General features: G+C 44.0%; 1 protein-coding gene across 1 annotated transcript in view; it reads left to right on the forward strand.

The window, feature by feature from the left end:
- The window catches only part of nedd9 (neural precursor cell expressed, developmentally down-regulated 9), a 72,942-nt gene that overhangs the window by 31,931 nt on the left and 26,118 nt on the right, over positions 1 to 14,893 (forward strand). The window contains exon 2 of the mRNA XM_052016691.1: positions 10,805 to 11,260. Within this exon, the coding sequence (XP_051872651.1) occupies positions 10,805 to 11,260 (456 nt within the window). The remainder of the gene's footprint in view (positions 1 to 10,804; positions 11,261 to 14,893) is intronic.

Below are 14,893 nucleotides of genomic sequence, written 5' to 3' on the forward strand. Positions count from 1 at the left end.
GCCTATCCATCACTATTTCAATTGCTTCGGACCATTATGAACCAATCACAGACAAGCAGATACCCTGAATCGACCCCTCCATTATTACATGATGCAGTGAAGATCCTTCCTCACACTTGGCTTTACTCAAGTAGCCTTGGTATGCCCTGTTTAGGCATCCATTTCTGCTAAGCCCTCTCTAATAGCATGAACTAAATCCCATTAGCATGTGGTATTTATCTGTTTCCCCAGAGAAAATGTGGTCTGGCCTTACCTGGATACCAGGGACACAAGCTGTTGCTTTTAGAGCTCTGCTCGGCAAACAAAAACTGTTTAAAACTTTCAAGATAAAAAAAAACTGTCTCAACATATTTCTTTCTTGTTTAATTTCTTCACTGATTAAAATAGCTTTGCCATTGTGCAGTTAATATTACTGTGCCAGTTCCCCATAGCCCTCAATTCCTTGTCCTTTCAAAAATTTGTCTACCTTTCTGTTAAAAAAAATGATCTAATTTGAGGATTTGAGCTAATTTTATAATTGCACATTACTGCTGAGGGTCATCACTTATGATCCACAGTCATAACCGCATTGTTTCTAATTAACCCATCATTGTAAAACAATGATGCCACTTACACAGGGCTTCAATGCACTTCCAATACATGGGCATGAGGTTCCCAATCCCATCCCACGTACGCCTTCTCCTCTTTGAGTGGTCAAGGGCCAGGGGTTCCCTGGAGTCAGTGAGGATGTTGCATTGCTTCAAGGAGGTCTTGAACACATCCTTGAATCTGTACCCTTTGTCCCCTAGGTAACCTCTTCCTGAGTCTGGTGTCTGTGTGTGTGACGTGGCTTGCCCAATGTAACCAACTGAATTACACTCAGTGCTAGATTCAGCAAGTTCATGTCGAACATGGAACATCAGCGTCACACTTTATCCTTCACAAATGTATATTGTTTCAAAATGTTGCTAATTTACAATTGTGCTCATGAAAGAAGAAAGAGTAATTCTCACTCAGTTTCACGTGGAATTTACCAGCTGATTAATCTCACTGTATCTTGCACAAAGCTGAAGATACTTGCCACAGCCACGGGCAAAACCCACGTTGCTTCATTCAGTTGAATCAGCCAGATAATAGGTTCATTTCATGTGTAGACTTAACCAAATGTAGTGTGCAATTATCTGAAAAAGTTTCCTGCCCAAATGATGCCAACAATTCAATTCAAGTGGGAGGAAAAAATATTTCACTGCTGTGTTCCAGTGATTCTCCTGCTAACTGCATCTCACCGTGCCAGAAGTGGGTAAGCACATAGACTTCCAAACTCAATTAGCTATGATTCAGTAGCAAACTGAAACCTCCAGGACTGGCAACAAGGCATGTGATGGCCACGACACTCATTCACAGCCCCTTTTGATTCATTACTATATGTTTTCCTCAGCATCTCACTAACAAGCACCAAGACCTCACTTCGCTGGCAGTGAGAGGGGCCCTCCCAGTCAGATCCTTCCTGCATGGTTGGAGTCTCACTCCCAATGCACACTTCCCTTGAGACTCCTACCTGCATTATCAATTAATTGGATTAGCACTTAGAAGTGTAGCCGCTAATATAATGTTGGAAATACAGGGGCCAGCTTGAAGATGAAATGCCATTGGGATAGTGACCAGATAATCGATTTAGTGATGTTGGTTGAGGGCTGGAAACTGAGTGAATGCCTCTGCTCTTTGATAAAGTACCATGGGATATCTATTATATTCAGGAGAATGATTGTGGTTCAAGCCTTGGGTCAAGGTTAATTGAAAAATGGCATCTAGAAATCTCCAAGAGCTATCATCAGTGTGTTAGAGTGTCAGCCTAAATCTTGTGCTAAAATCTCCGGATTGCAGCTTGTGCCTACAAACTTCTGACTCTTGGATTAGCTATCGGAGAACCACAGCTAGCATCTTTTCATTTGGGTCATTCCTTAAAAGTCTGGCAACTGAACATCGGGCTGACTGCATTCCATCAATTGCACATGTCTCTTAAGTCAGAATGTTCCGAGTTCAAGTCCCACTTCAGACACTGAGCCAACACCCCACTTCCATTCTGAGGGTGCTGGGATGTTGGGAATGGTGGATAAGATGTTTAACCAAGGGTCCATCTAACCCTTCAAGTGAAGATAAGAGGCTGTGTGGTACTAGAGGAAAAAAAGTGTTCCAAGTCCCCAGTCAAACAGTTCTTCTTCAGTCCACTCCCCTATTTAGAGATTTAAATGCTGAGGATTGAACCTAGTTTAAATGAACTGTTGCATTTACACACAACACTTACTACTATTTATTAATTGGTTTTGAAGTACCTTGGGAAACTGAGGTTCACAAAGTAAAGAAATAATTCATATCTCTACAGTCAGTGTTGTAGATTTAGTTTAATGAATTTACAAAAAGGGAAGGAATTCGAAAGGAATTTTCCCCCCACTTTGTGTGCTAAGCAACGAGTCCTTCCTTCACCCATAAGTAGAAACCTCTGCCCACTACCACCTCCTACCACAGCAACTGCTAACAAGATTAAGGTTGACTAGGAAACCAATGAAAACCCCTTTTGTTAGTGTCAGTATGGTAGCTTTTTGCACTAATTAAGCTTTAATTTTTTTAGGATGTGGAAGTAAATTTAAAGCCACGAAGGACTAATTTGGTGGTGAGAAAGATTTGGGCTGGGTTACAACTTGTGCATAGTGTCCACTGAGGTTAGTACCTTGCCCTTATTCATTTGCGTCATATTGAGGTGGTAGTTTCCCCATTTCTGGACCTATGGTCAATTCGGGACTCTAACTTGGCAAGAGTTCACTTTGTCTTTACAGAGAGAGCTCTCTATGAAATGCCCAACCGTAATGTTCTTGAGAATAAAGCAAGGGCAGCAAGTTGTAAGTGCACTTGAGCAGCCTATTCAGCAGTGTGAGATACTTGTAGAGCAGTGACAGATCAAAAGCAGAGAGAAATATGATGGTATTGTGGAATTAAAGTGGAACATTTCCTGAAAGGCTAGGAACCCGCTGAGTCTGTGAAGCCTCACAATAAATACAACACTCTCTGTTCCAAGAAGGAGCGTGTTTCTCTGCACTGCCAGTCTCGATTTGGTGAATTCTATTAGGTTGCTTGCAACATTCAATAATTTGGTCTATTCCTCTTAATTCAACTTGAATTTAAATTGTGCCAAAAATGCCACCTTTTGCAGTTGCTTGTAAGTTACCTAATTCAAACAACTGATGTATTTTCTTAACCATGATTCAACTCAACAGGAGTTGCCTGTTAAGACAGAATGATGGTGATTTGTGACATTTGCATTTAAATTCTTGCTTACAATTAAAGCTTCATTGTACTGCAAGAATTCTTAACTAAGCTTTTGGAGTACAGATCCCAAGTTGAGAACCAACAGGACAAGAGAGTGAAGAAGATTGACATTTGATATTTTTGGAAAAATAAACTGTATTCATAAAAACTATACACAAGAAATACAAAACAGTGCATGGCTTTGTTTACATTCATCGTGTTGTCCAGCCTATACATTCTATGTACAAAGCACCAATGCCACTCATGTGGCCTCTTTGAATAATACACCCTTCAAGTGTTTGTGGGGCTGTTACACAGGGCCCAGCTCCTCTGTGTCCAGTGGAGGCAGGACCTTAAACTGCAGTTCTTCCCCACAAAGCCTTTGCATTAGTTGCACTGAGCTTCAGTGCGTCCCTCAGCACGTACTCCTGCAGCCTGGAATGTGCCAGTCAACAGCATTCACTTACAGACATTTCATTGTACTGGAAGACTGACAAGTTTCAGGCAGACCAAAATGTGACTTTCACCCAGTTGATCATCTTCTAGCAGCAGTTAATGTTTATCTTGGTATGTGTCCCTGAGAACAGCAATCAGAGTCCTCTCTTACACAGCTGCTCGGATGAACCTTGACAAGGATCCTTGCATCCTTTTCCAGAACTTCTTTGCATAATCCACAAAGAGGTGGGTGATCGTCTCATAGAACCATAGAACAATGCCGACCTTCAAACCACACCTAAGACTATCTAACCCCTTCCTCCCACATATCCCTCTATCTTAAATTCCTCCAGATGCTTATATCCTCATCGCAGCCGTCTTGAGGGAAGCAGCGTTGAGAGTGAGACTCTGACCATGCAAGAAGGATCTGACAGGGAGGGCCCCTCTCACTGCCAGCCAAGCGAATTGTGGGGGTTTGTTGATGAGGTCTGGTGATGTGGCATTCTACCAAATGGTTTTGACAATGCCAGAAGTTTGATTTACTTTAAGAGCCTGTCAGTTCCTCCATGGTTAATGGCTGGATCAGACTCTCCCATTCACTGTCATCTATGACCTCTGTGGATAGAGGACAGGCAAGTTCTGGGAGGGTGTGTTGCCTGTGGCTTTTCTGTTGTACAGACCGGCATAGAAGGATTTACAGATCCACATGTTGTAATGTCCCCTGTACCACCTTGAACGGTCTAGTCCCTGTTCCAATAGGAGGTTGCAATTATACTCAGTGCTGAAACTACTTCACAATGTTAACACTCCCTAAAGTTGGTTAATTTTTAAGTGGAGTCATTTTCTTTAAGTGCAGCAATTAAGAACCATTTGTGCAGGGCATGTCCTGCAGGCACATTGACATTTGATTGCAGCCTGTAACACTTTGAAAGACTGTCTGCCGGTGGATTGTTTGCCCCTACTTGCAAGTTTAGTCAAGACTTGCTGTCAAATGTTCAGATGCAGAAAATGGACTTCTACAGAGAAAGGAAACCCTGAATTTGTATAACGTTAAACAAAATACAGAAAAGGCAGCACCTGTGGTGAAAGAAACAGTTAACGTTACAAGTCAAAGGGCCAGAAATTGCGTTACTTTCTTTTAATGGTGTCAAGGCAGGTGTTGTAGTTCTCCCTGAGTGTGTTTGCAATTGATCTATTTAGTTTCAAAGGCATAAAGGCAGTAGAGAGTCACAAAACAACATAGGCATCATTCTACCATTTCTTTTAGAGAAAGCTTTATTTACATAATTACATCTTTTTCAAATTGTTCTCCCTATCAAGTATGTACTCCAGCCCAACAATCCTGGAGGGCCTCCAGTGAGCTTGTGGACACCGCGTGTTCTCTCTCCAGGGAAACCAGGCACATCTCCTCAGAACTGGGGCAGGCAGTCGGCTCAGATTGACCCATCAACAGCCCGCCCCCTAAACCTGTGAATGGCCACCTTGGCCAGGCCCAGGAGCAGACCAACAAGTAGCTCCCCCATACAGAGACTCGAGCCCTCTACATTGGGTGCCCAAAGATCAGGAGCATGCAGTCAGAAATTGAAGGGCAACTCCTTCAAACACTCAGGTGCTGCAACCTCTCACATTCCATGTAAATATGGAATACTGAGTCCTCCAGGCGGCAGAAGTGGCAGGTGACATGGGAGTCTGTGAGCCAACTTTAAAAACTGGTCTGAGTGACGCGCTCCACCCCAGATCCCCGATGTAAAGGGGAATGTCTCCTGCATGGAGAGACCTCCACTGGGGACCCCACTCGTTGCCGGCTGGCAGAACAGACTGCCATGGCATGTCCAACTGGTGGACAAGTGTGAGAAAGTGGAGAGTGGGAGTGTTGGCAATGAAGTCAAGTCAAGCCAAGTTTATTGTCACGTGCACAAGTACGGTGAGGTACAGGTACAGCAAAAAACTTGCTTGCAGCAGCATCACGGGCACGTAGATTCAGACAACATACTGAACATAAATTATACATAAGTAATACAAGACGAGAAGAAAGAATGTGCAAAACAAGACAGTAGTGCAAAAATAAACACAGCCATGATAGTGCAACAGGTGGTCCATAGTATTCTTTTGCTGAATTAGGGTTGGTTCAAGAACCTGATGGTTGTAGGAAAGTAGCTGTTTCTGAATCTGGTGGTGTGGGACTTCTTGCGGTAGCAGCAAAAAGAAGGTATGACCCAGATAGTAAGGATCCTTGATGATAGATTCTGCCTTCTTGAGGCAGCGCCTCCTATAGATGCTGTCAATGGTGGGGAGGGATGACTGGATCCTACAGAAATAGTAAGGAGGAGGGTGACTGCTCCCAAGGCTTCAGAGGGACCAGGACAGGCTGGTGAAGAACAATACTCAATGGAGGCATGTTCTTTGTGCAGAGCCCACTGAGACCTTCCAGGGCGACGTACAAGCACTCTTAGTAGGGGGATGTCTGTCAAATCTTTAAGGAAGGGTGCTTTGGGGAAGCCTACACTGTTATCAATCCCCAAGCTGGTGCTGTTCACCATAGGCTTTGGAGGTGAAAATGACTCATTCAGTTCAATGATGACACTCAACCACCGTTGTATCAACTTGCCTGCTGTGTCATTGCACATGCATCCATGATTTATCAAGCATGGAGCTAATATTCAAGGGTCAAACACCAACATGTGGTGCTTTCTCACTATCCGAGCAAACTAGTCCAAATTCCTGCCACATTGGACCACTTGTTTAGTCCAACTTCCTGTGTAGTTCACCTGCCCTCTGTGGCAACTACAAATCAAGGGTCTGCATCGGGTTCTGGAATCTTGAGGCTGTAGCAGCGGCCAGCTTAGGCAACTGACGAGAGTGCCTTTCAAGCCACAGGCCATGCCTCTCAAAATGCTGAGAGTCGCTGTGGATGCAATGCTGAGGTGTCCATCCCTTTCTGGGATGATCTTTCCAATGGATTTCTTTTGGAAAATGTCTCGAGGTTGTGCTTTCTCTGTAATGCTCTTGGTTATCCCTCAGTTACCCTAGACTGAATAACCTTCCCCAGTTGGATAACAGACGGTTTATCTGGAAGTTACCCCTGTATAGCCTTGGCACTGTAAATCACATTATTACCAACTTAGCTTCATAAGCTGAGTGAGGAATTACTTCCTTGACAAAAGGTGCCACTCGATTGCTCGACACTGACAGTGTGAAGGCATGTGGACTTGATCATAGAAGCTGGTCTCTCCATGCAGAGCCTTTAAGCTATTGTGCATCAGGTGAATGCTATGAGGTGATTGTTAGTTGACTACAATCCCCTCCCAAGGCTGCTGTCTCCCTCTCCTCTCCCTGACACAAGTGTTGAAGCAGTGGAACTCTCTAAAGAAGTGATGCAGCAGGTGCATTGAGACAATCCAACTGCACAGTGGCTCCACTTCCCTCAACATTTTTCACGTTCTTGACCCTTTGCAAAATTATTATCTTGTCCTTATTTATTTCTTGTGATCAGGCAACACAAGTAGCAACCCACCACTATATCAGTGCTCTTGAAAACATTGCCCCTCTGTTAGAACATAGAACCTAGAGCAGTACAGCACAGGAACAGGCCCTTTGGCCCACAATGTCATGCGGAACTAATTAAACTAATAACACCTAATCCCTTCTGCCTGCACATGGTCCATATCCCTCCATTCTCTACATATTCATGTGCCTATCTGTTAACCTGTGATGGATTACTCTCCTCAAGACAAGAAATCACCTGCCTTTGTCATGACAGCCACGCTTCCTGTGGGCAAAGTCCACCTGCCTGCTCTATGTCCCTGGACTGTGCTACCTGGTATTCCTTCAGCTCTGCACATAGATGATTGCATCACCTTGCATTGTGATCAGCACTGTCACTAAATAGCACAGACATCAAGAGTAAACATTAGCTTGTTGGCTATGCTCCAGTTCACGGAGATTGATGGATTTTTGGGCACTAAGGGAATCAAGGAAATGGGGTTAGTGCAGGAAGGCAGTACTGAGGTAAGAGATTAGCCATGGTCTTGTTGAATGGCGGAGAAGGTGCGAGTGGCTAATTGGCCCCCTGCTTCTATTTCTTACATTATAGAAAGGCTTACAGTGTTAACACTTCAAAAGCAGGAGTAAGGCTGCTCCAATGGAATGACAAACCAGAGGATGCACTCCAGGGTGAGGTTGGCATAACAAAATGATTCCATGCACTTTGCAATCTGGGGCGAGGGCACCTTTACTAAAGAACACCCCTCTCTACAGAAGCACCGTGGGTGTGCAGACAGAATGATCCGGTGCTTTATGCTGATAGGTACATTATAATAAACCACCCACAATCACATGGCATATTTTATATTCAATGACAAATACCAGCTGGTGGCTCTTGCTTCCAAGGTCATCCACCTCCCTCCTGCTACGCATTCCATTGAAGCAGTTGGCCTAGGGCCCACAATTACAAGGCTTTTAATATACGCAAACTATTGACAAATGAGGTCAATAGAAACTCATTGCATTGCCAATGATCATGTGAACCACTCACGGTTTTGTGCTTCCTTGCAATGACAATTTTCCAGCTCTGAGTGTTGCACATGATACTTTATGCAGATTAGAACATACTGAAAATGTTCACTGGGTCAGGAAGCATCTGTGGAAAAAGGACCAGTTAATATTTCAGGACCAGCCCTCTGGTGGGGTTTACACGTTCCCCCTATGACCACTGGGTTTCCTTTGGGTGCTCCTGTTTCCTCCCACAGCCCAAAGACTTAGGTTAATTGGACACTGTAAATTGCCCCCCTAGTGTGTAGATGAGTAGTCGAATCTGAGGGAGTTGATGGGAATGTGGGGAGATGCAAAATGAGATTAGTGTAGAATGGTCAGCAGGGACTCAGTGGGCCAAGGGCCTTTTTCTGTACTGTATGACTCTGTGACTCCATTGTCACCAAGGCAGTTCCGTAGCTGTGAAGTAATGCTCTGAAAATGCATGGAATCAAGTAAGGGAGGAGGGGTGCTCTGGATTCCAGTATCAGCAATCTCCTGTGTCTCCAGGCTTTTTGAGGTGTTTTTCACAATACTGGATCCCCAAAAGTGTTTTAGAGTCTGATTTGTGAAGGGAGAACATGGTAAATTCTTGTTTCTGTAACGTAGTCACTGTTATGTTGTAAGACGGACAGTGGCCAGTTTATGCACAGCAATGTTCTACAGTTAGCAGCATGGTATTATTTTATGCTGTTGGTTTAAAGGTGAATGTTGGCTGTTCAGCCAGGAGAAATTTGGTTTGGGAAGAGATTAAATCAATAAAATTTCTGTTTGAGCTATGCTACTCTGGCTTCATCCTCCACAGAACACAGATTCCTACAACTCTCACCCAATCAGCCACAGTGCCCCATACTTGATGAGCACTCAATGTCCCCTTCTCCTAACTCTCTGCCTCACTCTGGGGAGGGCAGCTGACCATTGTTCTGACTCCCTTTCTGATGCTGGAACACTCCCCAGCCCACCCTACTCTGCTCCTCCCTTTCTCTCTCACCACCTCACTCCCACCCCCACCCTCTGCAACCCCCTTACCAGCTATGCTTGACTGAGCTCCGCACCAGCGCAATGCAGAACTGAAACCCTACCTCTCTCCACTGCAAGGTTGTGACCGAGGCCCAAGTAGCAAGTCCATGATGTAAGCCACCATTGATGGCCATGCAGCAACCATTTAATCCCATGTGGATGCTATGGCCAAGAAAACATGCCAGCATCTCTACTTCCTCAGAAGGCAAAGGAAATTCGGCAAGTCCCCAATGACTCTCACCAATTTTTACCGATGCATCATAGAAAGTATCCTATCCGGATGTATGGTAACTGCTCTGCCCAAGACCACAAGAAAGTTGTGAATGCAGCCCAGTCCATCACAAAAACCAGTCTCCCCTCCATCGATTCTCCGCTGCCTCAGGAAAGCAGCCAACATAATCGAGGACCCCTCCCGCCCCTGTCATTATCTCTTCTCCCCTCTCCCATCAGGCAGAAGATACAAAAGCTTGAGAACACGTACCACCAGGATAGCTTCTATCCCACTGCTTTAAGACTCTTCAATGGACCTATTATACAATATAGATGAACTCTTGACCTCTCAATCTACCTCATTGTGCCCCTTGCACTTCATTTGTCTACCTGCACTGCACTTTCTCTGTAACTGTAACCCTCTATTCTGCATTGTTTTGTTTTTCTTTTGTACTACCTGTGTATGAAGTGAAGTCTTTGTACACTGAGTAATTTTCCACAAATCAAAGCAGAATACTGGAAACTCTCAACAGATCAGGCAGAGACTGTAGAAAGAGAAACAGAATTAATATTTCAGGCTGAAGACACTTTGTCAAAGCTGAAAAAGTTAGTTTTAAGTTACAGGGAATACAGGGGAAGAGATGGACAAAGCAAAAGGAATATGGGTGATTGGATGAGGCCAGGGTTGTGGTGGTGATAAGTTGTGGTGGATGGGTTAATGGCAGCAGTTAGAGAAGGCCTGCATTTCAGCTGCTGGAGTGAGTGTAGGCAAAACCAGGTAGATCAGGAGGATAGAGAAAAGGGACAGAAGGTAATGACATTATTCCTAATGCCTGGCAACAGTCGCTCAGAAACCAACTACTGCTCTGTCCCCGATTTAAAGGAAGGCTGCTCTGACTGGTCAGAACGCAATGCTGGGCAAGTGACCAGGGCAGGTCCCCTTTAAGATGTCCACTCACCAGGTCTCCTCCAGATGCCCTCAGCCATAGACCACTCTGCATTGTGTGAACTTCATGTCAATGATGAGACAAAAACTGAACCAGTATTACAGATGGATGACTGATGGCAGAAATGGTCAGTTTTGATACAGAGGGAGAAAGCGATGTACCTGATCTGTGGAATTTTCATACTGAGCCTGGAAGACTACAGTATTCCCAGACAGAAAATGAGATACTGTTCCTCAGGCTTGCATTGGGCCTTGTAACAGTGCAGGAGGTCACAGACAAATGAGTTAGGGTGTGATGAAGTAACATATTAAATTGGGTAACTTTCCAAGGCTACTTTGTTCCCATCATTAAACTGCTGCTGTTTTCCCTCTGATTTCTAGAATCACATGGCCAAGGCTTTGTATGACAATGCACCCGAGTCTCCAGAGGAGCTATCTTTCCGCAAGGGCGACATATTGATGGTGATTGAACAGAACACTGGTGGGTTAGAAGGATGGTGGCTTTGCTCGTTGCATGGACGACAAGGCATCGCCCCTGGCAACCGGCTCAAACTCCTAGTTGGACCTATTTATGACACCTCTCAAAATGATCCGTCTTCTTCTGTGGAAACGCAAGGTGCCTATCAGGTACCCACCAGCCTGCAAGGCTCTCCCAGCTGTGGAAACCCTTTCAGAGATCCTATTTACCAAGTGCCCCCTTCACATGCCAGTCAGGGCATATACCAAGTGCCTCCCACTGCTTCAGGCCATGCAGCACAAGGACATGAGACTTATCAGGTGCCACCGTCTATACAGAGGAGTGCTTGGGGGGCTGAGGGTGCCCCTCCCACAAATAAGGTAGGTCTCATGTTAATTTTACAGTTTGTTTTTTGGCACAGGATTCCCACTTTGTGCACACACTGCCACAAAAAAATGTCATGTCCATTTCTGTTTATTCTCTGGCATTGTACATGATGTTGGTGAGGCCACATTTGGAGTATTGTGTACAGTTTTGGTCACCCTGTTATAGGAAGGACATCATTAAGCTGGAAAGAGTGCAAGGAAGATTTAAGAGGATGTTGCCTGGACTCGAGGGCCTGACCTATAGAGACAAGGACTTCATTCCATGGAACGCAGGAGACTTGAGGGGTGACCATATAGAGGTATAAAAATCATGAGGGTGAATGCACACAGTCTTTTTCCCAGGGAAAGGGAACCAAAAAACTGGATGGCATGGGTTTAAAGTGAGAGGGGAAAGATTTAAAAGGGACCTGACAGGTGACAACTTCAACAGGGGGTGGTGTAAGGAATGAGCTACCAGAGAACATAGTTGAGGCAGGTACAATAACAACATTTAAAAGACATTTGGATAGGTACGTAGATTGGAAAGGTTTAGAGGGATATGGGACAAACGCAGGCAAATGGGACTAACAGGTGGGCATTTCGGTCGGCATGGATGAGTTGGGCCGAAGGGCCTGTTTCTAAGATATTACTCCATGACTCTATTAATCTTGGTCACTAGGTCTAATTATAGAAGGTTTCACCTTGTAGGCAACTAGGGTTTGTTGCAGTCTCAACATACTCGCTGAGAGATTGTGGAATGATCAACATGTACAACATCACCAACTCTAACCTTGGAAGAGACGAAGACTGGGAAAGAGAGACCAGGATTTTGCATGGTGTCATGGAATTTTCTAATGCTCACTCAAGCAGACAGACCAGGCCTGGATTTTACAGTTTGTCAGGCAGGCAACACTTCTGACATTCCCTTGGTGCTGCACTAAACTCCAAATTTTATCCCTAAAAGTGATGCTCGGGCATAAACCCACCAAGATGAGAATACTACGATGTTGTCATCATAAAATGCTGGCAAATACTCAGCCGGTCAGACAGCATCTGTGGGAAGAGAAATTCAGTCAACATTTTAGGTCAAAGACCCTTTGGTTAAATTCCCCCATCTTATCAGTCTGGCTGGCTTCAATGTCGAGACAGAGCAGATGGTATCCCTGTCAGTTTTATTCTTGGTAATTCTACTTGCTGTAACTTCTATGCTTCATATTTTGCACAAGGGCTGGAGAATCACTTTCAGAGCTTTTATTTACAGTGAAATGCCTGAGCAATTAAAGTACCGTAAGCAGCTTCACAGCTGTTATTTTTCTTTGGAGCACGCAAGCTCACTTCAGGCAAGTGGAAAAGTTGGGTAACTGATCGCAGTAGTGATTGGGTGTGGGGAATGGCAAGGCGGAATTTTACAGGTGGTAGTACTTAGCACAGGTTGTAGCTCCTGTATTTCAAAGCACAAGAAATAGCAGGAGGACAACCAATTTGCCGCACAGAAGTGCCAAATTAAAATGGTGGCATGATCAGTACTGAATCCGAGCAGACAGCAAAAGGTCTGATCAGGAAATGCTTGGCTGGAAAGTATCACTTTCCATTTTCATTGCAGTTTATATTGGCAGAAAGATCAGACGTTTTCCTTGCAGGGCCAACCCCTGCTTCTGAATTTATCCTCTGGAGTCTGTGCTGATAATTAGAACTAGCTCCTACTGAAGCTTAGCCAGAGAGAACAGCACCTTCCTGTCATTACCCTGAGTTTAATATCTTGTCAGAGCTTCGCACTCACTTCTAGTGCATGGCTGCAATAATAAATTGTCCCTACCTGAAGATTTTGTTTTTATTCCACATGTTTCTGATTAAATAGAAAAGTTCTGCAACTGGGAGAGAACTTTATGCACTAAAGTAACCTCTAATGATTCAATTATCCAGCTCTATACTCCTGACATAGAGCACAGAATGACATGGTGACCTTGCAATCAATGGAAAATTTTGGAGTGCATACTTGGATTTCCTGGTGTGGGTTTCCACTGGGAGAGGCATCATTCAATACTATGAAGTCTGTGCCAATTTCATAGTAATTAGTTTGTAGGGAAAAAGGAACATCATCTGGGAAAAATATTAAATCAATATCACTTCTCTCCCTGGTGTTGGTCCTGCTTAGTGAGTAGCATTCATTCCTCTGAACATTACTCCTGAATTTAAGCTGATACTCTGGTTCAGTATTAAGGGAGAGTGGAGCAAAAAATGAGCTGTTGGAGGAACTCAGTGAGTCAAGCAGCATATGTGGAGGGAAATGGCGTGTCAACGTTTTGGGTCAAGACCTGAAATGTTGACTGTTCCTTTCCCTCCACAGATGCTGACAGGTCCACTGAGTTCCTCCAGCAGCTCATTTTTTTGCTCCAGGTTCCAGCCTCTGCAGTCCCTTGTGTCTCCTTTAAGGGAGAGTGGGGTGGTTTCTTTCAGATGAGAGGGTAAACTGAGTAACCTTCCTGCCCTATCAGCTGGAGGTAAAACATCCAAAGGAGTAAACTAATCTGATGTTTTCCACGTGTACTGGCCACTACTGGTGCCTGCACCAAAAGTGGACTATATATTCTGCTTATTCATCAAATCTTCAAATTACTTGCTGCATTTCCCATATTGTGTCAGAGCTGCACTCCCTCTGGGAGTATGAAGAGAGGGGCAGGTCCAAAGTTCCATCTCATCGCCTTGACCCTGACAGTAAGAATCATTTACATTGCAGTCTGCCTCACCTCTACAACTATATTGCTTTAACAATCTTTACAATTACCTCTCCTCGACATGTTTGGTTCTGTTTGTAAATCAACACCTTTGGTGCATTGTATACGGAGCTGTGAAAAATGGTGTTGTGCTGTCAAATCACTTAAAATCCTTCTTATGTTTTCCCCCCATGCTTTGAAAGATTTCATTTGCTCTTCCTCTGGCTTGCTCTTGAAGAGTTGTATATCCATTTATATCTTAACACAGTAAAATAATCACTAAGCATAACATTTATTTAGATATTCCGTTTCTCTTTATTGTGCTAGAAAATACTTTTCTTACAAATTTTCTGCTGTTAATCTGAACCTGTTTAAGATGACATGCTTAACTGGTGCAAGGGATTAACCTATTTAGTTGCAGGACTGTACAACAAGGCCTTGCTAGCAGCAGTATGATAAATAACCAGTCTTGAATTTGGATTGGTTAATAACCTTTTTTTTCATGAGCAAATCATGCAAAAATTAATTCAATTTGAAGTAGATTGCCCTAGTGAACATTTCTGGGTGACAAGGTGCCTGTTTTTATACAGTTTTGGTCTCCTTTCCCAAGAAAGGATATACTTGCTGCAGAGGGTGTGCAAACTGGTTTCAGCAATGGCGGAACCATCATATGAGGGGAGATTGAGTGCACGAGCTCTCTATTCTCTGGAGTTTGAAAGAATGAGAGATGATCTCATTGAAACATACAAAATATTTAGAGAGCTTGACAGAGTAGACATAGAAGGCTTTTGGCACACTGGCCTTCATCAGTCAAGGCACTGAGTATTGAAATTGTGATATTATGTTGCGGTTGTACGAGATGTTGGTGAGGCCACACTTAGCAGTATTGTGTTCGTTCCTGCTATAGGAATGATGCCATTAAGTTGGAAAGGGT

The sequence above is a fragment of the Pristis pectinata genome, chromosome 5, assembly GCF_009764475.1.
Source record: "Pristis pectinata isolate sPriPec2 chromosome 5, sPriPec2.1.pri, whole genome shotgun sequence".
NCBI classification, from domain to species: Eukaryota; Metazoa; Chordata; class Chondrichthyes; order Rhinopristiformes; family Pristidae; genus Pristis; species Pristis pectinata.